The 22,228-nt window shown below is 43.9% G+C and overlaps 1 protein-coding gene across 5 annotated transcripts in view; it reads left to right on the top strand.

Moving 5' to 3' along the window:
* The window catches only part of GABRB2 (gamma-aminobutyric acid type A receptor subunit beta2), a 227,312-nt gene that overhangs the window by 193,134 nt on the left and 11,950 nt on the right, over positions 1-22,228 (top strand). For 3 of the 5 annotated variants that reach the window (XM_053296058.1, XM_053296059.1, XM_053296063.1), the window contains 2 exons: positions 2,671-2,915; positions 14,718-14,828. In XM_053296058.1, coding sequence (XP_053152033.1) covers positions 2,671-2,915; positions 14,718-14,828 — 356 coding nt within the window. The remainder of the gene's footprint in view (positions 1-2,670; positions 2,916-14,717; positions 14,829-22,228) is intronic. The other 2 variants (XM_053296061.1, XM_053296062.1) reach the window with 1 other exon arrangement.

Genomic DNA, 22,228 nt, shown 5'->3' on the forward strand with positions numbered 1-22,228 from the left:
TCTAGTTTGCTGCTCGTGGCATTCACACAGCAAACCCACGATGTTGTACTATATAATCCAATAGTCTTTGAGGCTGTTCAGATGAGCAAACCTACCCAGGCTTAGGCAGCCCTAGCTGGGTGGGGCTCCTCTTGTGAAGCGCTAAGATGGTTGCAGATCCCAACACTACCTAACTGGGGAGCCTGGGAATTTCCCCCAGACTTTTGTCTGGGTAAAAGGGCGCAAGTGCATCCTTCTACCCAGGTACCCAGGTGTGTGTGTGTGTGTGTGTGTGTACACATGTACATGCATGGGCTGCAGACAGCACACAGAGCCAGGCAGCAAGAGCACCTGGCTGAGGGAGAATCCCTCAGTGCACCACTCAATGCATCCTGGTGGGGTGCCAGAGGACTTCCTTCTCCGGTTCTCTGCTCTGCCGCTCACTGCTTGTGTGCCACACAAGCGGCAGAGCCTTGGAGATAAATTTGCTCATTTGTGGGGAGACAGGTAGGAGCCTGCCTCCCCGCCAGCCCTTCCCGCATGCAATTGTTGCCAGTCATGTGAACGCCTTTGTAGTCTTCTGAGTTATGAATTCTCTACAGTTGAAATAGTCATCTACTTAGGCAAGATTAAAACTTCTTCTCCTTACTGCCACTTCTTCTGTACAAGCGAAAGAGTTTACTGGTTAATCCTGAGAAGAGTGTCCCTACAATCAAGATTCAGACAGATATTCTTACCACTTGGTTGGCTTTCCCAGGATTATGATAACAACTCCTGACTACACAGACAATGAATGTTTATCGAGTGTTTGTCATGCACCTCTTGATGAAGGAAAGGAGTCAGGCTAGAATGACCCATTCCTAGTGGCAGAAGCCCAGTGAGAAAGGGTGAAGGACCCAACGTGGGCAAATAGGAGCATCTCTGATGAGATAATGTGCAACTGTCCTTCCCACAGGCTGGGCAATTCCAGTAAGCCCAGTTTATCTAGGGCAGTGAATAGTAGGCAGCACCAATCAGAGTTTGGAGACTTATATGGGGGGAGGGGGCTACTGACCATTTGCCTCATCCACTCAGGGAAGCAGGCTATCGCCCTTTCAGATGGCACTCAAGCATGAGTGTAGTAAGGAGACATTTGCAGATGGCCAGTTGCTATACTTGTAATTCAGTGATGTATTAAGGTCTGGGTTATCACATCCACACTGGTCTTAGATTCCTTAATTCCTTAATTAAGTTGTGGCATATGAGTCCATATGTCAGTGCCTGCCTCTTTATTTCACCTTCCACTCGCAGTGCACAGCTTCGTTGTCCACGGTTATACTGGCCTAGCTCCAATACTAGTAATAACCATGGTCAATCGCAGGAGCTGATGTTTAACACCCCTCTTTTTTTCTTTGCCTGAAGAGGGCTCAGAAGTGTGAGAGCACATCAGTCTGCAACAGGTCACCAGGCCAGGCCCCAACCTTAGATCCTGAGTTCTACATTGCACATCCCATTGTTCTTTTCAGAAGCATTCACAAAGCACTGTGGCATTATGAGCTCCATTCACCAGAGATTACAATCCTGCTGTTGTTTACTAGATCATTTATCCCAGGCAGGAAACAAGGTAGGAAGAATCCCTCATCTTGCTGGGGGTTGTTGACTTTCTCTCAGCGTACTTCAATTTATGAGTCAGCCCTAGAATGTGCACACAAATCAGAGGTTGAAGTGAGTCAGTGTTGCCATTCCTACAAAACCTGATCATGTAAATAGGCCCTTTGAGACCTCCCCGTACAATAATCCAGTCATTAAGGTGCTATAGCACATTTTGTTGTTTTGCTACTACAAATTAAGGTAGCTATTCTTCTGAAATTAGTTTACTTTACATTAGTGAGCCATCATTAGTTAGCTGTTTGTGTTTGCTTTTGCTCTGCATCTTTCATTACAACTAAAAATACAAATCACTAGAAATAAAAAATAAGCCTGCTTAGTTTTTCCTATTTCTTAAGGAGAAATATTGCCATAATCAAAGTTGAATGTATTATCTGCTTTTCCTGCAGTTCAAGTGCCCACATATTGTATAGTATCTGTAGGCAAGATTTTTTTTTTAGAACTAATCCCAGGAATTCAATCCAGAAAACAATGTGCAATAGAATCTTAAGTAAAAACAGTACATTAAGAAAAAGCAATATTGATCCTGTATGTAGATCACTATTAAGGAGTTATTACAGGTACGTAAAATTGAAGGAACACAAAGTAGTATTTATTATATAAATAATAATAAATAAATAAAAAGCAACTGTTGAATTTTCTCAACAGTGCCATAACAAAAAGAAAGATTAAGAGGCTACGTAAATGTATGGACGATGGTTGATGTGCTACACAAAAGTGCATCAGCTTAGTAATGTTGCATTTGCACAATTCACGTAAGTTGCACAAATGCAAAAGTTGCATGTTAAACAAGAGTAAACGCATTCTTTCCAGTTTGCTTACTCTTGTATAATGAACTTTGTATTTGCGCATAAGGAACATTACTAGGCTGATACACTCTTATGCAGTATCTCAGCCAATATTTATACTCACTCCTCTGATTATAAAAAAAAATTGTAGTGCATAAAACAGTTCTGGCATTTCAATATCATGGCACAGTGCGATCTTCTTTAATAATAGCGGGGAACATATATGTTAAAATTGAGTTTGTAATGCTTTTTCCAGGAATTACAACGGTACTCACGATGACAACCATCAACACACATCTTCGAGAGACATTGCCCAAAATCCCCTATGTGAAAGCTATTGACATGTATCTGATGGGATGCTTTGTTTTCGTGTTCATGGCTCTACTGGAGTATGCATTGGTCAACTACATCTTCTTTGGCAGGGGACCACAGCGTCAGAAGAAAGCAGCAGAGAAAGCTGCCAGTGCTAACAATGAGAAATTACGAATGGATGTCAATAAGGTAAATTGAAATAGGATATATACTTAACAAACATCTCAGTTTGTTGCTTTAAATATTCATTTCTCCCAAACAGAGCTTTCACATGCAATTCCTGTGCAGCACAAGTCTAGTAGGAATATTTTGAGCCCATCTTGGTTCACAAGGCTTTTCCAGTTGATTAAAAAACACAAAAACCTGTTCTTACTGCTGTACTTGAAATATCCACAGTCCTGTAGTAGATAGTCCTGTAGTGTGATATCTCACTCCTTGGTAATGGATGAAGGGATAGGGCTTTTGTTGGTTGAGTGTGCAGAGAAGGTAGTCATTTGCTGTTGAAAACATATATTAGGACAGATGTTCCATCTACTCTACATAGCTGGGACATACAATCTTGAAAACACTAAGTAAAATATATAGAAAATATTTATTTTGGTGTGTGTGTAAACCAAGGGAAAAGGTCAATGAAATGGTGGGTGCATTAATATTAAAGTGTTAATTATGCTAGCATTAATTTTTGATTTACTCAGCCCTCCAATAATAGGTCAAAAGTGGTGCAAGCTTGTAAGAAGTGATGTCAGAGCACTTTCCAGTAAGTGTCCCTAATGTAGTTACATTCTTTTCAGCTACAAATGGGTACACTAGCTGGAGTAAGAATTACCTTTCCCCAAGGACAAAGTATTGTGGTGCTGGGTGGGGGGAAATGCAATATCTCTGCTCTGAAAGGGCAACCACAAGGTATGAGGGAAGCGACCTGGATCCTGAGCAACAGATGAAGAACAGCTGCACACTTATTTATTGCACCAAAAAGAATCACCTGGAAAGAACTTTACAGGGCTACACTGCCCTGTAACCAGGTTTTATCCTTGCTGAAGCTTGAATTCTAAGATGTGCATATTCACTATAGGTTTTCCGGTCATCTGTCTTCCCTGTGAGACTGAAGGTTTGAAGACTTGAAGAAGCTTAATGGGTCTTTAAACTGTTCCTCAGAAGAACAGTCCAAAATGATGGCTAAAATACAATGTATCGGAGAGCTGTATGAAACTTTATAACAGAACCAAAAGGATTATAAACTGGGCAGAGAAATATATGTCAGTAAATTAATATATTTATGATTAAAGGTTTCAGTGAAAATATCATTTCACTGAAATACAAAATGAATCCGATCTAAGGTGCATTTTTTGTAAAATTGTACACGAATAAAGCTTGGAAGAATTTGTACAAAAGAATGCATATATTCTTTTTATACAAATCAAAATTCTATGCCAACATTTTCTCCAAGTTTCATGTGAGTGAAAATGAAAGCATAGAGATCTGGAAATATAAGTAGGGTTCATACAGCTCTGGGCTAGATGTTAGTTTCCTCTTCCTCTGCACCCAAGCTTATTTTACTAATGGTACTATGGTAAATGTAGTGCTTCTATCCTTTTCTGCCACTCTCTGTAAAGGAGGACATTTCAGAAAAGAGACTGTAGGATAAGCTATTGCAGCTGCCCAAATACTAAACTTTTCAAAATGTTCCATATTTAAAATAATAATTCATGTCAGGAATGCATCATTGAGCAGGGAATCACAAAATAATTGCTCAAAAAGAAAACCAGTGACATCTTTAAGTTGAGTTATGGATTAATTCTTGCATATTCAATACAGAATATCTGAATCATAATTCCAATAATTCAGTAGCTTTATTTTGGGAGATAGAGAAGCAACAAACTCCAAGGGCATTTCAAACGTTGTGTTTTCTGATCTATGCCTAGGTTGGGAAGCTTCCCAAACACTGTTCTTGGAGGGAAAAGCATACTGCACTTCAAATGATAAACCATGCACATGTTTTCCTGCACAAAGGTAATCACTGTGCAGGCAACAAGTGATAATTCCAGTATATAGCTCTGTTATACTGTATAGTTGGTAGTCTATGAGGTCATTCACAAAAGCAAAAAATGTGTTCCACCTGGGTTTGGGACCTGTGTGTGCTCCCAGTTTTCAGTTTTGTGGAAGCAAGGTAAGAGGAAAACCTGGGTAGAAGTTATTGAAGCTATTCACACGACCGTGCAAAAGCAGGCTAATGCCGGTGAGAACCAGGTGAGCCCGGTGGTTCTGTGGCAGCTAGCCTGCCTAAAAACCCCTCCCCTTAACCCAGGTTAGCGGAGCAAGCACTTGCTAACCCGGGTTTTTGGGTCGTGAGACACTGCGGTGCATCTCCGCACCGTGGCGACTTGTGAGAAGACCCCCGGCCAGGAGGGTCCATCAAGCCTCCCGGCCTCGGGGTCTCCCCAGCATGCCCTGTGCACTTGCACGGGGCATGCTGGGACTTCCAGGGGCCAGGCAATCCCCGATGCCTGCCGCATCACCAGCTCCATGACGGAGCTGGTAGTCGCCCAGGGCGAGCACTCTGCTCATGTGCGGGGAGAGTGGGCTAAGCCCACTCTCCCCACACTAACCCTCCTGGCACTTCACACTAATCGTGTGAAGCACCCCATTGTGTGCAAGGAAGGTTGGAGGGAAACTGAGGTAGAAGTGATTGTGTGGAACCAAGGTTGGAGAAAAATCTAGGTAGGTTTTCCTCTTACCTTGCTTCCACACAATCACTTCCACCCCAGTTTTCCTCTTACCTTGCTTCCACACAACCAAAAATTGAGAGCACACACAGCTCCAAAACCCATAGAACAGAGTTTTCATTTGTGTGAAGCTATATGATACCTTTGATGTCACATGCAAAGGGGGCATGGCCTTGAGCTCCAGAGAGCCCGAGCAAGCTTTGCCCTGTCATTTCAGGCAGTGCTTGCTACCTGGAAGTACCTATTTCTCTTTCTCTCCCTTGATGGAGGGAGAGAAAGGGAAATAGAACCTTTCAGGCAGAAAACACTGCCTGAAATTAGGGCAGAGCTGGCTCGGGGCGAGCCGGTTGGTGAGAGGGAGGAGTTTGCTCAGGGCTCTTATGGAGCCCGAGCCATGCTCCCTGCGGGCTTTTGCAGCCTGGGTTCTTTGAACCCATTTGCTCGATGGTAGCTCTGCCCCTGCTTTATCCCATATATAGCTTCAAGTATATAGCTTTGTTTTGACAGGCATATGGAGGATGCATCTTCAGACGCATGGAACTTTTACAGTCTTGGCTTTTATGGTGTGGGGATCTGAGTGGCAAGTGAGCTTTGCATTAGAATCATGTCATTTAAATTTGGGGGATTATTGGGACCCTTCCCATAGATGCAGTTTCTCTGCACATTCCCTGCAAATATGTTTTTTTTCTGTGCAGGGTCGCACAGATCATGATTTTTTTAAAAAAAAATTGAAAGTCAGATTTCGGCAAGAATGACTACTTGGAGCAACAGCATGTGATTCTCATTCTCCCCATATTTTCAACCTTCACTTGGTTGAGGTTTTGGCTGGGGGCAGGGTATGCATCTGTACTGGAGAGCTTCCCAGTCTAGCTGTCAGTCACCTCCTCTCCTCCCATGGTGTTTTTGAAGCTCTCATTACCTTCTGTCTCCCTTTCTGCAACATGTACACTGGAGTGCGGGGAAGAAGAAGAGGGAGGCTCAAGGCTGGGCTGAGTCTGAAGTAAGGTTGTCCTTGCACAACTAACCCTTTCCTTGATGATCTTTTGTCTCGCTCTTTGTTGCCCCCTTTTTCCTACTCCAGCTCATCAGCCTTTCATCATCCCCGCAAGCTTTTATCTTGCTGGGGATTTCCCTCTTCTCATCTCCATCCTGGGTTGTTGTTTTGTTTTTTTTAAATCATGGAAGTCAGGGTTCCACAAGAACGTCTACCTGGAGCAACAGCAGGTGATTTTCTTTCTCCCTGCATTTTAAATGCCAAGCACTACCTCTCTTTTTTGGGGCTCCATAGAATAAAGAGTTTAGATAAAGAGTTAAGATAAAGAATAAAGTGTTAAGATAAAGTAGCAGCCCCCTTCCTGGCTTCCTCTCTGATCTGAAATGGGTTGGAAATGCAAGAAGAGGGCAAAGAACCAGCTGCTAAGGACACTCTTTGGCTCTTCCTCCGCTCCACCGTTGCACGGGGGTGGGGGGATCAAATCATATCTGCACATCTAGGAGCTAGAGTTCAGTGTGGGAGGGAGAGGAAAGGGGAGGAAGCACCCCTGCAGGTTGTGATGGGGAAGATGATTAACTTTCCAGAGGAGGAAGCAGGGGAAGCAAAATGGAAAGGGAAGGAAGGGAATCTTGTTGATTTCTCCAAGCAAACAGGCCAAGCGCCTGGCTCACCCAACACACAGCTTGGGAGAGAACTATAAATACCTTCCCCACTTCCACTGCCCCCCCCATGGATCAAATATCAATGGGTTTGAGTTTGGAAATGTCATTAAAACAGTGGAGGTAAATGGTGGGGAGGAGGGTTGGATTCCCAGCCAACTACTGCTTCTCTGCTGACAGTTCATGTCCTGGAAATCCAGCAAAAAAAATAATTTTTTTTTTAAGACAAAAATGTGAACTTTGAAAGAAGCTGAAGTATCGGTAATGGTCCCTCCACACATTGCGAGAGACGTGTTGGGGCAAATCCAAAACCTCAGCTTTTTTTTTTTTTAATCCACAGCAAATAGAGAATTTTTTTACCTCAGACAGAATCTGGGCTAAGCTAAAATGTGCAGCCCAAATTTGGGGGAAACCGGAATTATGTGTGAAGTGTTTCCCATTACCTCCCATGGACTTTGGCACAAATCCAGCCGAAGTGCAAACGCACACTCTCCATTCCGGCGGAGATGCAAGCTAAGAGCCAGGTGTGTAACTGTCCCTGGCATTTTAATCTTAAATTACTTCAGGTGTGAAAAAATGTGATGATGCCCTCTCAGTATGGTATGAAAAGAAAAGCCATATATCCACAAAATATCTGCCTTTTTAAAAATTTACAGTAAGAACATGGTAATTAATATATATGTAAGAGAACCAGGAAAACCTTTGCTGCTACAACGCTCATAGCCTTTGGAACAGGCTACTTTTAAAACTGAATTACGACCTGCCCTGTTGACTGGAAGCTCCAGTAATAGAAACTCCTCTTTTGCACATAGTTCCATTGCTGGTGGAACATCAACATCTCCTTCAGCACATGCTAATGAGTACTAGCTTGCTACTTTTATACACAAGAAATGAGGGATACCTACGGAGTGCAAAATTAAGGTTCAGATGGAAACTTTAGCAAAGGACAAACAGTTTCATAACTTGATTTCCATCTGAACCAAAGTTTTAGCTATAACCAGGTATCTTTCCTGGGTATCACATGGCCCAGGAAGACTATTGTGCTGTATTTATCAAAATATAGATTTGTGTAGGTATATCAGACATTTGTTGAGTCTAAAAGATAACTTTTAACATGTAAAATATGTTAGAAGAAAAATATTTTGACTAGAAATGCAGGATCAGAGAAAAGCGGGAGTGGGGTTCTTTACCATATAATGGGGCTGTTCACATGACCTATTGGGCAGGGGAAAGGCTTCGCAAAACTTGCCGTCCCCCCAGACAAGCATCCTGACCTTGTTGGGCATGTGCTCCATGCTCCCACACTATCCTCGCTGCCCTGAGCAGGTTGGATTGCTCCTGGTTGGCCTCCAGGTATCCCACGGTGCACCAAGCCCGATGCACTGGGGGATTCCCCCAAGGGACAGGGCGCTCTGTGTCAGCGTGAGCTACAAGTAGCCTGTGCTGACACACGAACCTGAGAACCGGGTTAAGGGCCCATTTGCACCCTTAACTTTGAATAAGAGCCAGGCTTTGGCTCTGGGTTTGGTGCAGCAGCGCCACCAGGATCTACACGGATCCTGGTGGTTCTCATGGGCAGCCAAGCCCAGTCTTGGCTGCCTAAGCCTGGGTTTGGCTGCTCATGAGAACAGCCCCATTCTGTATTGAATCAAAGATAGCTTGTTTAATTAGCTATTATATGTCCTGAACTAAAACTGAGTATACTAGAGCAGCCTAAATGCTGATGATTGGTTTTGAAGAGGCAGGGATTTCAGTCCCTCTTACGCAATGAACTAGAAGACAAGGTAGCAGCCAACTTTCTGGTTCTAGTGTTACAGCTTCCCTAGCCAAACCAATAAGTGAATTGCCTTTGTGCAAAAGCATATATCAACTATCTGGATCATACATTTTGAATTGCATTCTGGAAGCTTTATTCTTGCTAAAACCTTAAACATGATCATTTACAATTGATAGAAATCTGCAGAGTGCAATGTTGCCAAATTCATTCTGTTATTACTCTGTAGTAAAGATTGAGGCTGTTCACACGATGGGAGGAAATCGGGCTAGCCTGATTTCCTCCCATCATGTGAACCACCGGCTGTGAGCCCGGTGGTTCCTAAGCGGGTAACCTGCCGAAAGACCCCTGCCCTTAAACCAGGTTTGCGGAGCGAGTGCTCCGCAAACCCAGTTTTTAAATTCGTGTGTTGCCGTGGCTCCGCGGTGCAGCAACTCACGAGTAGACGCCCAACTGGGAGGGTCAAAAGCAGCCTCCCGGCTCAGGGGTCTCTCCAGCATTCCCTGCGCGCTCACGCAGGGCATGTTGGAGCTTCCATGGGGCGCGTAGCCCCTGAACTCCCCAGCCCCCGCCGGCTCCGTGACGGAGCCGGTAGTTGTGTGGGCAGCCACTGAGGCCACCTAGAGCAGACTGCTGCTCAGCTGCGGGGAGAGTTGGCTAAGCCCGCTCTTCCCACAAACCCCTTAGAGGCTCTTCTCATGGATCGTGAGAAGAGCCTCATTATGTTTCTAAGAAGGTCTAAATGTTCCTCATCCAAGAGGTAATACTTCTCTCTTCTTCAAAAATCCATTTGAATAAGTCAGTTAAAATGTAAACATTGGCTACATCCAAACTACAAGGTCATTCACACAATCAAAAACTACCCGGGTTTGGGAGCTGTGTGTGCTCCCTATTTTCAGTTGTGTGGAAGCAAGGTAAGAGGAAAACTTGGGTAGAAGTGATTGTGTGGAAGCGCACACCCAGCTCCCAAACCCTGGTAGAACATAGTTGTTGATTGTGTGGATGACCTCTAAGATTTGTGTGTGAGGAACACTTCCATGGACATATGAGGATAATCTTCAGGTATCCGTTCTTCCTTCTGCAGCCACCTGTACCTCCCCAAAATAGGTCCCCAAAGGTCTCACAGACGTCACAGATATTCTTTCAGGAAACACAGGTAGCTGCATGGGGAAGAGAGGATCATCAAAACTCATCCTTCCATGCATGCACAGCAGCACTCCCCCGCACCCAACTTTGTATATTGGTCATAGTTTCCTGTTGTCTTGACCTTGGAGCACCCTGGGTGGGAGATGCAGCAGAAAGTCTAGGAGAGGAAATGGATTAGGAGACACCACTGACTCAGTCACCAAGTGACCCTGTGCCACAGGAATCCCTCTCACCAGGTGACTCAGAGGAAACCCAACCAATAACCCAGCCAAGACCTGAGGTCACAGCCCTGCCACTGACCACCAATTTGGAGGAATATCCCAAAGACCTCCCAGCCATGGTGGAGGACCCCCCAAACTTTCAGATCAAACTCCTGTAAAATCAGGCAATATTGTCCCCTTTCAAAAAAACAACAACAATGCTTACTTATGAATATGGTGGTACCAAGTCATCCTGCCTGAATAGCTGGCTACAAAAGCTAGCAGTTTTCTGAGAGACGTCTGGAGCAACATTCCCTTCTGTTACAATACCCAGCTTCTGCATTCTGCTGACCAACTATAGTCAGGGCTAATCAGGACTGCTCCTCAAGATCACTTTTCACCCTGCTTCATTCTCCTCCCCTCTCCATCTGAAATTCCTCCCATCTTCCCTTCACAGCACTGATTATAGTCATTGTTATATTCACATCTAATTGAATGCTAACCGTAGTTAGCTTTGAACTAGGATCTGAAAGCTGCTTCAAACCATGTTTTTAGAATTCTGGTTTAAAAGGCATGACACTAGCCATAGTGCTGAAAAGGAAAGAGCGAGGAGGGGAAGACTGTGCAAACCAAAGATGTGTTCCTGATTTCTTAGATATGGTCAAGAAATCAGGGAAATGCTGTAACTTCACTGAGCCCAATGAAATGGCAAACAAGGGTTGGCATCTTGAGCAGTGCTGGCCATTGCCGTTTGCGGCTTGCCAGTGAGGGAGAGCAGTGTAGCTCATTGCTGTCCACCTCTTGAGGCAAAGAGCAATGAGCCAGATTGCTGTCCCTTGCCTGTCCTGCCCCCTGGGCTGACACAGACACCACCCCATCCTCACCCCTGCCCCATCAGCCCAGATGCCACTGCCTTCCCTCTCACAGCCAGATGGGGCATGCCACCACTGCTTGCACCCAAGAGGCAGCAGTTAGCATGTGTCCAAGCATGGGCAGCTTCATGCTCTGGCCTCTTTTTTGCCTCTCTCTTTGTTTCTCCTCTCCAAGTTCAAAATTTATCTGGAGCAGACTAGTTTTGTGCTTCGAGCAAGGAACAGCTGGGTCAAGGTATGAGAACACAGTGGCAAAGAAGCGAGACAAGCACAGGAAGCTGCTAGTGCTTGGATGCCCACTAATCACTGCCTTGCAATGATAGTGCACCCCATCTGGCGATGAGAGGGGGAAAGATGACATCATCATCATCATCATCATCATCATCATCATTAATTTTTTTAATTTTTTAATTCTATTTCTATACCGTCCTTCCAAAAATGGCTCAGGGCAGTTTACACAGAGAAATAATAAATAAATAAGATGGATCCCTTTCCCCAAAGGGCTCACAATCTAAAAGAAACATAAGATAGACACCAGCAACAGTCACTAGAGGTACTGTGTCGGGGGTGGATAGGGCCAGTTACTCTCCCCTGTTAAATAAAGAGACTCACAACCTTAAAAGGTGCCTCTTTGCCAAGTTAGCAGGGGTTATATATACACCATCACAACTTCCGTTGCAATGGTGACCAGGGCGCAGGGAGGGACGCTGCAGGCCCAGCACCCGCATTTTATGAAAGTGCTGGCAGGGTGGGGGCTGGCAGATAGACAGCACCTCCCCTGCCCCTTAAAGGAGCCCCCCCACCCTCCCAGGACTGCACGGAACCAGTTCTGGGCACATCCCTAGAAGGAAATCCTTCTATCTGAGCCAGTGAGAGGAGTATGTCAGCAAAGCCAGCAAAGTGGGGAAGCATGGAGTCGGAGGTGGTGGCAGAAGGTAGGTGGGGCAGCACCTGTAAGGGACCCATATCCCATGGTGTATTTGCTGCCTCATAAGAAAGTCACCCCTGATCTCAAGTTATAAGGCTTCATCCTGATTCGATTCCTGGGAAATTGGCCCAAGCTGGTGCCAGATGTCTTGACTGCATCTCCTCCTGAGCTCATTTTATTCTTTTATTCTCTGTGACCACCTTTAGCCAGTAAAGGTCTGGACAAGAAATAGAGAACTGTCAAGGCAACATAATCAGTATTACCAAGCTCAGAAGCAGAATCTACAGATTTCTGTCCCATTGCTCCAATCCTTGTCAGCTGTGACTGGTAACTGTGGTTCTTGGCCAGAATGCAGTTGCTTGAGGCTGACCCAAGTACGATTGTTAGATTCCTACCAGTTTGAAGGAGAATCAGGGCAACCAGGAGTGGAAGACGGGAAAGCAATATGGCTCAAACATTAACTCTGCAGGTCCTGCAAAAGAAATGCAACCTGTAGACATCAATTATTCACTGCAGTGCCAATCCATGACATTTTGTTGCCTGAAACAGAGGATCAAATGGTGCCTCTCCCTTCTCTGTCTTCTTTGTGTTAAAATCACCCTTTCCCCACCACCACCACCACCACATTTCTTCCTGCTTTCAAATCTCTCTTCCTTTTTCTAAAAGGAAGGGAAGAGGAAAAGCAATCAGATGCCATTTTCTTTTCCAGCAGGCCATTGGTAGCCGGGGGTGTGTGTGTACTGGGTGTGCTGCCCCTGAAAACTGGCCCACAATTTGATGCCTAAAGCAACCCTTTTCATAGTAGGGGTGGCTCTGATTCCTTGTGCCATAAGCATCTGTTAAGAAATGCCCAAAATAGATATTGTTCTGCTATTCAGTAGGAATAAGAAGGGACCCCAAAGAAAGGATGGAGAATAAAGCTCAAGATTTGTTCATGGAGCAAGTATGTTGTGAAATCCATTTGTTCTAAGTTTTTCACTTTTACCCTATTCTATCTTACTTAGTACCTCCTACTTTGAAACATCTGTACTACCCATATGTGAGCCTTTTGTTTATTTTGGTTTCTTCTGGCCCTGCATCCCAGTTCTTCAGATAATCCTGTTCTGGTGGCAAAACAGACATGGCTGGTGGCAGACTAATTTGTGCCCTAGGCAAGGCTAAGTACCCACCCCCAAAAATGTCAACTTCGATTTTCACAAACAGATGTTTTGTAGAAAAAATGAAAAGCACAAAACTTGGAACTGCTAAATATATTTTAAATGGCAAGAATAGGTAATACATCAATTTTTGATTATCTTTCTCAAATACAAAATAAAATATTTTGGCACACAAATAATTTTGATTGATTTGATACACTCTGCACCCTTCTGACGTCTGTGCCCTAGGCGGCTGCCTAGTTGGCTTAATGGTAGCACTGGCCCTGAAAACAAACATAAGATTTTGCACATGTGCTAATTTGATAGTTAAGTAACCTAGAAAACACTTGTACATAGATCAATTAAATGACAGTGGGGCAATTCACACAACCAGGCGGGGGACAGGGTTCCATCTATCTTCCCCCAGACTATCAATTTCCATTTCTCCAGCATGCATGCCACACACACACACAACCCATACTGCCGGGAGAGGCACGGATCACTATCCACACTGCTCCTGGCAGCGCAGATCAACAGAGGCTGGGACTCATTCTCCCAGGCTCTGGATATCCCACAAGGCAGCATGCAATGAGCACAGTGCCTTGGGGATTCCCCCATCAGACAGGCACCTTAGGCACATATCTCTGTGTCCCCTCAGGCTGTGTGGAGCCCAAGGAGACACATGATCCTGGCAGCTGGGTTAAGGGAGCGCTTACTCCTTTAACCTTAGCTAAGAGCCAGGCTTGGGAGTGGGGTTAGGCTGGGCAGGAGCACCAGGATCCATGCGGTTCCCAGCACTCCACACAGGCATCCCAGCCCAGGCTACTCATGGGAACAGCCTCATTGTATTTTACATCTTGAATTTTGATCCAAAGCATCCTCAGGTGGAAAGTTCCTTCATAAAAAGTAGAATTTTCATGAATTCCCCATCTGCAGTGTTTCAGGTGTTTGCTTACTGAGTACTGAGTTCATTGCACATTTGCCCTGGGGGATTAGTACCAAGACCTATTATAATGATTATTTTGTCTGAACTTTTTCTTCTGCTTAGAAATGTCATATCTTTATTCCGGTGCTCTTCCATATTCTGGCTTTAACAGCACTTAATTCTTCCACTTGTGATTTTGGATATCCTGCAGTTGGCTGTGATATGTTCTCTGTTCTCTTTATTTTCCTCAAGCTCTTTGTGCACTTAGCTCTTACAATTTAGCCTCGTGTGAGATAGTGTTCATTTCTCTGCCTTTCCCATGTGATAATGCCTTTGGCTTTTTAAAAGATACTCAGTGCAAGAATGTCCAAAAGGCACAAACCATTTCATATGTTTGACACAAACATGATTAGCAAAGCTCCTCTTCTGTTTTCTTCTGCTGAGCATCCTGTGTTCTGTGTTCTGTTATCCTCTTCTGTCTCTCTGTTATATCTAAATTAATGGTCTGTAAAATCTATCTTCCAATTTCAAAGAGGCATTTACAATTATTATGCTAGTTCTAGATCTGCACACCATTCCCTAATTAGTAGAAGCCAAAAGACTTATTTAGCGTATTCTCTACTTTGTCTTCCAGATCTTTTATAAAGATATAAAACAAAATGGGACCGAATTGCGATCCCTGGAACCCACTGGAAATCTCTCCCCAACTAGATGGACTGCCAGTTACGATTACTCTCTTAATACGGTTAGATAGCCAGTTTTTGATCCATTTGATTGTACTAACTGTCCAAGACATCTTATGTTGGCTTTCTAACCATAAGATATTGTATAGTATTGTTTGAAATGCTTTACTAAAACCCAGATAAAATATCCGCTGCGTTCTCATCATCCATTATATTGTAATTCATTTGAATTTTTTGCATAGAAAAGCAACTATCAAATTCATATATCTATAAATAAATAAATAATATATGTTGCAATGTCAAAATTCATTAATTGGTCCAGTAGGTTTAGTTTAAACCCATGTTAATTTAGCCCCTCATGCTATTTGTCTCTGAAGAGATATACTCTCCATTTGTTTCATCATTATGAAAGAGCTGATTGTTGAGATTCAAAGATAGTGTCACAATGACAGCTTATTTCTAACTTTTAGGAGGAATAGCTCCATCTAGTCTGTTAGATTTCAGAGATTTATAACAGATGCCTGATGGTTTACAAGTTCCTCTTTGGATGCATTTCTGTTTGTCTTATATTTATGTAAGCCCATTTGTTTGTGTATATGTCTGTTTTAAAGTAATTGCTTGTGTAGTGTAATATACAGTCTCCAGTTGTGTTGAGGCTGATCTTTATTCTTCCATTTCTAGCTTTCTTGTTATTTTTAAAAGTAATACATATTCATATCTTCAGCCATCTTGAAATCTTAATCCATCTGTCTTTTCACACTGCTTGGCCATCCTACTACCTTAGATTTGCTTGATCTTGATTATGTGCAATTCGTGTTTCCTTCAGTGAGCAGTATTTTTCCTCATCATTTTATCATGCAGGGCAATTAATCTAATATCAGTAACTTCTTAGCATTACATTCCCCACCCCCGGAAAGCTTCTTTTGGGTTTATATCAACCTGAGACTTGAGATCCTAAGCTTGCTTCATTTTCTCTTTCTAGACCTTTAGTACTTCTGTCTTTCTGGTGCTTGATGCTCCCTTTATGTTCTTGTTACCTTCCATGAAGGTGCTAGTGCGGTAGTAATAATAATCAATCTAGTATACCATAAGCCAGTAAACAATATTCATGCAGTAGTGAAGGAAACTTGGTAAGCAGCGGATGGAAGAAGAGGAGGGTCCAGAATCCTCTGCCAGGAAACTCTCTTCTTTTACTGGATTTCGTTGTGCAGATCTGCATACACTCATTCTGGTTGCAAAAGTTGCTGATCTGCAAGAATTACAGCACAGTATTTCCTTAGATTTGCCAGTCCATTGCATTTTATTGGTCCAACTTATTATCTGACAATAGCATTGACCAATGGTATAGAAATAGGTTTGCTATGTTGTGGAGGCATTTAAATAGATTACTTCCTTTGGCAATTAAAACTTTTCCAAATCTGTTATACAATTGCCATTATTGATTCTGTGAACCAAATCACTCTTCTAGAAGTGTGATTTCTTCTGAAGTTATGTTTGTACCATCTGAACATTTAGGTAAGAAAGATAATTGGACATGTTGGCCACTGTTTAGAAGTAGATGCATAATTTTGATAATAGAAGATAATTATCTTCTCAGTAGTCTCTCTCTTATGTAAGGTATCTACGGTCAGCATGTCTGAAAAGCTGAAGTATGTTTCTTACCCAACACCAAATGACAAATGAGTGGGATCATCAAATTAATGATGGCTATTATCTCTCAGAAACAAAGATAGGAGAAAGCTGTTCTGGAAAATGCATAACTCTTAATGTGATATTAAGACTTAGCTCCATCATGAAAAATTTGAATCCCACTAGAAAATGCAGGTCATTAAAGAAATTCATAGAAATATTTAATCGGAAGAACTGTGGTGTGATATCATGCAGTCTCATTAACACCTCTCACCCCATATTAGGCTGCAGACAATCGTAATGTAAAATGAAGCCTCACAGCATATTCACAACTAAACGAAGGCTGAGGATAGATGTAAAGGCTATTCTCAAGATGGGGGGAAACTGGGCTAAGGGAGCACAGCCCAGTTTTCCCCCATCATGAGAATCGCAGGCGAGCCTGGTGGTTCCCCGGCAGCTAACCCACCTACCAACCCCTCCCCTTAAACAAGGTTAATGGAGTGAGCGCTCCGTTAACCTTGTTTTGTTGATTGTGTGTTGCTGCGGCACGCCTCCACAGTCTACACCACAGTGACACACAAGTAGACTGCTGACCGGGAGGCTAAAACCAGCCTTGGGGGTCTCCCCAGAATGCCCTGTGCACTCACGTGGGGCATCCTGGGACTTTGGGGGTCTGGGCAGCCCCTGATCCCCACTGCCCGTACCAGCTCTGTGATGAAGCCGGTAGTCATGTGGGTGGCCGATTCGGCCGCCCAGAGCCCATCATTTGATCGTCTGTGGGGAGAGCGGTCTTGACCCGCTCTCCCCACCAAACCCATCCTCGCTCCACACACAGATCATGTGTAGAAACTCGTAGTATTTTTTTAAACAACTCACAGTGTGTTCATAGCATTGTGGACATCTTCCCATCTAAACTGAGACAGACAGGCATACCAGCAGACTGAATGCTGGTTGAAGCCGCTCACTCCTGCACTTCCCCAATTGCCTCTGGTTACAGCCAGGGGAAGTTTTTGTTTTTGTTTTTGTTTTTTTAATGGCCCTGTCTCAGACACTGGACTGTGGGGCCTTTTGTTAACTTTTCACAGAAGAGAGACAGGATGGAGGAAAAGAATGGAGACGCGCAAGGCTGGGAGACTTCAATCTGTATCCTGTTTGTCAATATACTTGTCAGTTCAGTTGTGAAGATGGGTTCTCAGACCAGCTAGATAAAACCCTTGGTGCATTCTCCTGCCTCTGTGGTATGAACACCAGAAGTAGCTGAGGCAGTGGAAAGAGAATTGCTACAGAAAGGCACCAAAAAGAGAGTTCAACAGGAAATGAGGACAAAGGTATGAGGTTTGGCTTGTGCTGACTTAGGTCTGCTGCTGCATAGAAGTACACATGCTGGAGACATCTCCAGAGGCCCATTCATACTCATTTTGCATCCCCTTTGCCCTTCCAGGGTGGGAACAGTAACCCAAGAGCTGAGATCTGCAGAGGAAAATAAATGTAGCTAAGAAGAGACTCACCCATTTCATTTGCCACAGGGACGCTGATGGAAGTGTGGAACAGGTCCAGACACCCTCACATAATGAAGTTGTGGCAGGAGATCTCACAAAGGGAATTCCATTTTCCCCAGCATTCCAGGGGCAATGGGAATGAGTTAAAAATATTCTGGAAACTGACTTTAAATAATTAGTGTTAATAAAGACTAACACTTGGTCAAATTATTTACACTTCATATGATATCATCTATGAAAATGCTGCTTCTGTTGAAATTAGTGGTAAGTTGAGAGGTGCAAGTTTCAAGCAAGAAGAAGGGCAAAATATGGTTTAGCAAAAGTCAAGCACAGGGAAGGCATAGTTACGCGGTCTCTTTCAGCATCTTGTAATTGAGCTTCACAGTGCTGTCACAAGTCAGTTCTTCAAAATCCAAAATCCAAATGGTTGGCTTTTTATCCAGAACAATTCCTACTCTTTAACACATTCTGCAACTCTGAAACAGTTAAGAAGGTGTGATTTAGATACTGTGAGAAATTGTAGGTGGATAGTTTTCATGTTAACTTCCATTCGTAAGTCGCTAACATCATCATTTTTGAAGCACAGAAAAGCCACTCCTCTGAAATGTACATTGCTGTTTTGTGAGAATTTGCTATGAACCAGCAGTACATAAGAGCCATTGTTTGCTTTCCCTCCATTAGCATTATGTAAGAATTTGCTATGAATGTAATGTGAGGTGGTGGCGGCGGCAGACTAAGCCTGTGGCCTGTTACAGAAAAGGTCACAAGGTGACTTCTCTGTACAGTCTCTAATGCTATTCCTGCTAGCATCCCAAAAAAAGGTCAAGTCAGCTGTGTGGGGCTCTCTGTCCACAGCAATGATCTCAGAATGCCACCTTTCATTTGCACAAGGACAGTGTGTATGCAGTCTCTGCTTGTTTAGGACACATCAGCCCTCTTACATAACCAAGCCTGTTAGAGCCTGTCCTCCAATACTTTCAGAGAGCTCGACAATTACTCCTGGTTATTACAGAAACTTTCTCAGAAAGTAATTTATATGTTAAGATACATTAATAGAAAATACACTCAGATGCAGCAACTGTCTTGTATGCTAAGCTGATGTGTATCTGTGCGGCTCAATGGCTGATTCTTTTTTCAGTTGCCCTCCTTGTTCAGCAAGCAGTCTGTTTCATCTCATTTTCTATGGCTAGCCATTTACACCATCTCATATAATGTGTGGGACCAAAGAAACCATTGCGTCAGTTGTCTTGAGAATGGCCTTTGAGGTCATAGGGTAAAGGCACAAACTGTGTCTGTGCTGGTGCTTTCTGCCCAGTTCCTCTATGTCACATGCATAGTATGCAAGGACCATTTAACTATTTGGTTCCATCTCCCTTGTATATTTTAGGATGCTTTTTTTTAGCTCTTAAGATATTTGGACGTTGGTGCAAAATTGAATCAGATGTAATCAAGCACAAGAACCAATTTGAACGTAACCTGAATGATACTGAATGTAACCTGAATGAATGAGACGCCTAAATGGCTTGATTCCATACTGTTCTGGTAATGTCTGCTGAGTGTGTGTGTGTGTGTGTGTGTGTGTGTGTGTGTGTAGGAAACTATGTCATTCAACTTTCAAGTGTTGGTTGCTTCTAACAGACATTACTGGAACAGAATGACATTTAGGCAGTAGACAGACAATAGTGATTTCAGATAATTGAAGGTGATACTGGAGGCATCAGTGCCTGTTGTGTTGTTCAGCCACATCCCACTGTCTCCTATAGTAAATTGCTTTTGCAAGGTTTTGTAGCACTTTAGAACCTTATGAACTACTTTGACCAAATGTGGCTGTGGTGGAACAAAAGAAATGAGTGTGCATGTGTAACTATGTCTCTTTCATGTAACCTTCAGCTTCCTTAAAAGTAATTTCTGCCTTCAGCCCCAGCCATACAGAAATCATTCCAGTATCCCTCAGGATAACATATGAAAGAACCCCATAGAGAGGAGAAAAGTGTTTACCTAAGAAACACAACCAATCCATGCTGTTCTGCTGGCAAAGCCTAGAATCATGGTTCAGGCTCAGCTGCATTTGTGCAAAGATTAGCTGAAGGAGAGGGACACCTTTTAGTGCAGATTGGTAAAGCTGAGTGATGATACCCAATTACCTGTTGCATGCCATTCAGAGCTACTCAGTTTCTTTTTCGGAAAGTCTGCTAAAATGCTACTATTTGTTTTAAGAATTCCTTAAATCCTAAAAGTATCTTTTAATTTTTATTGCAGGCTTTTAAAATAATATAATAATTATCTGTAAATGGATAGGTAGTAAGGCTGCTCACACGAGCTGCCCTTCCCGGGCTTTTGCAGCCCTGCCGGGGTTTGGGCAGCGCTTGTGTGAAGCGCTGGGATCAGGGCCGATCCCAGCGCTGCCTCTCCAAGTAGCCCAGTTTTTGTCCCTGGGCTTTTACTGAGGCAAGAGGGCACACACATGCCCTCTTACCTCAGTCCCTTGTCATGCGTCTGCTCGGGCTTCAGGCAGCCAGAACAGACACAGAGCTGGGAGCCTACAGTGCCTGGCTTGTGGGGGAACCCACAATACACTGAACTCCTCTTGCGGCTCACTGAGGGATTTCTGGAGGCTGGGCTGTGTTTTCCCAGTCTTCAGATGGCCTTTCTGCTCCAAGCAGTGTGGCTCATGTGGGCATGCGAGTGGCACAGCCAAGAAGAGGATGACAGAAGTTTGGGGGGGGGGAGGTAGGTGTGATCCTGTCTCCCCTGCCTTGCCCTGCCCCTGCCTGGCTCACAGGTCATGTGAATGATCTTAAGCGATCAAGCTGTAGATGAGATTTAGGATTAAGGCCTAACCCAGGGACACATGCCAAGGCCCTGTAATCAAATGTAATGCACTGAGGGATTTTGTGACATTGGTGCAATGCATTGCAGAGGAACAGGGCAAGTTGAAGGGTCTTTTGCTGTCATTGACCTACTGCTTTGATTCCAAGGGTTTCTGGTTGCCGTTGACTAAGCTGCACAGACAGGGGTGTCGCTAGGGGAGAGGGGGTCCATGTTCATCCCTCTCTCTGGCAGCCCCCCAGAGTGAGGGAGACAATGAAGAAAATAGGGAGGGGTGGAGCTGGGGGCCTGTGTTCTTTGAACCCTTTTGCTCATTTATAGCTGCGCAACACATGCAAACTGGCTTCAGGAAGAAGGTGTAGGACAGGACTGTAGCAAAGGAATGCCTTTCAATAAAAATTGCTAATAGTAGGGGGGGGAATACATATGGAACTGAAAAGGAAGTAGGGGGTATAGGAAAGGAAGGTTGAAAAAGATAACCGTTTATAGGGATTATGGAAAGAAGAGCAGAGCAAGGCAGAGGAGAGCAAATGGAGAGAGAAAGAAGTACGTACACATGACCAAGCATTCAATAAGGAAGGCTGAAATTCCCATATTGATTTGAAATGACAAATTGAATCTTTGGCTGCAAGCCTCTAGTAGAGGTAAAATAAGACAAGCTGCCTTACCTTGAGCTCTTCTTTGACTGAGGATAATACAGCCCATTCTGTCAGTGTTACATAGCTCTCTCACATTGTTGTGTTCCAGTGGAACAATCCAGTAGATTTCAAACTCAAAGGTAAAATATTGAGTCTGGGAGGCTATGCACACGAGCAGCCCAACTCAGGTTAGGGCAGCCCAGCCTGGATTCGGCTGCTCGTGTGGAGTACCAGGATCGAGGCTAATCCTGGTGCTGCCTTCCCCGGAAGCCCAGGTTTTTAACCCGGCCTTTAACGTGGGTTAGAGGGCACACAAGCGCATCCTCTAACTCAGATCTAGGATCATGTGTATGCTCAAGCTTCACATGAGTGTGTGTATGCTCGGGCTGCCTAGAGAAACAAATCGCAGGGGAATCCCTCATGCTTCCCTTGTCTCTCACAGGGGAATGCCTCAAAATGCTCATGCAGTGCATTATGGGATTCCTGGAGGCAAGGACTCGTTTTCCCATCCTCCAATGATCCACACTGACAGAAGCAGCACAGATCATGTGGTCGCACAACGGCGCACCAGAGAGAAGCACACAGGTCGTCAGGGGTGGGGGGAGGTAGGTGCATCTCTGCATCCCCCCCGCCACCTGCCCTCCTCACCCCTCTCATGACCATGTTTATGACCTTTATGAGTTAAAAGCAAGCTCCTTACAAGCAATGGACCATGACTGTTCCTTCACATGCATATTTGAAAGTAAGCGTAGAGCAATAAGCGGACACTATAGAAGTAACTTATGAATAAAGCATTAAAAAACAGAAAAATTTGAACTATGAACAAGCTACTGGTTCAACTCCCAGATTTAAGAAATAGTTACATCC

The sequence above is a fragment of the Hemicordylus capensis genome, chromosome 2 (assembly GCF_027244095.1).
Source record: "Hemicordylus capensis ecotype Gifberg chromosome 2, rHemCap1.1.pri, whole genome shotgun sequence".
In the NCBI taxonomy this organism is placed as follows: Eukaryota; Metazoa; Chordata; class Lepidosauria; order Squamata; family Cordylidae; genus Hemicordylus; species Hemicordylus capensis.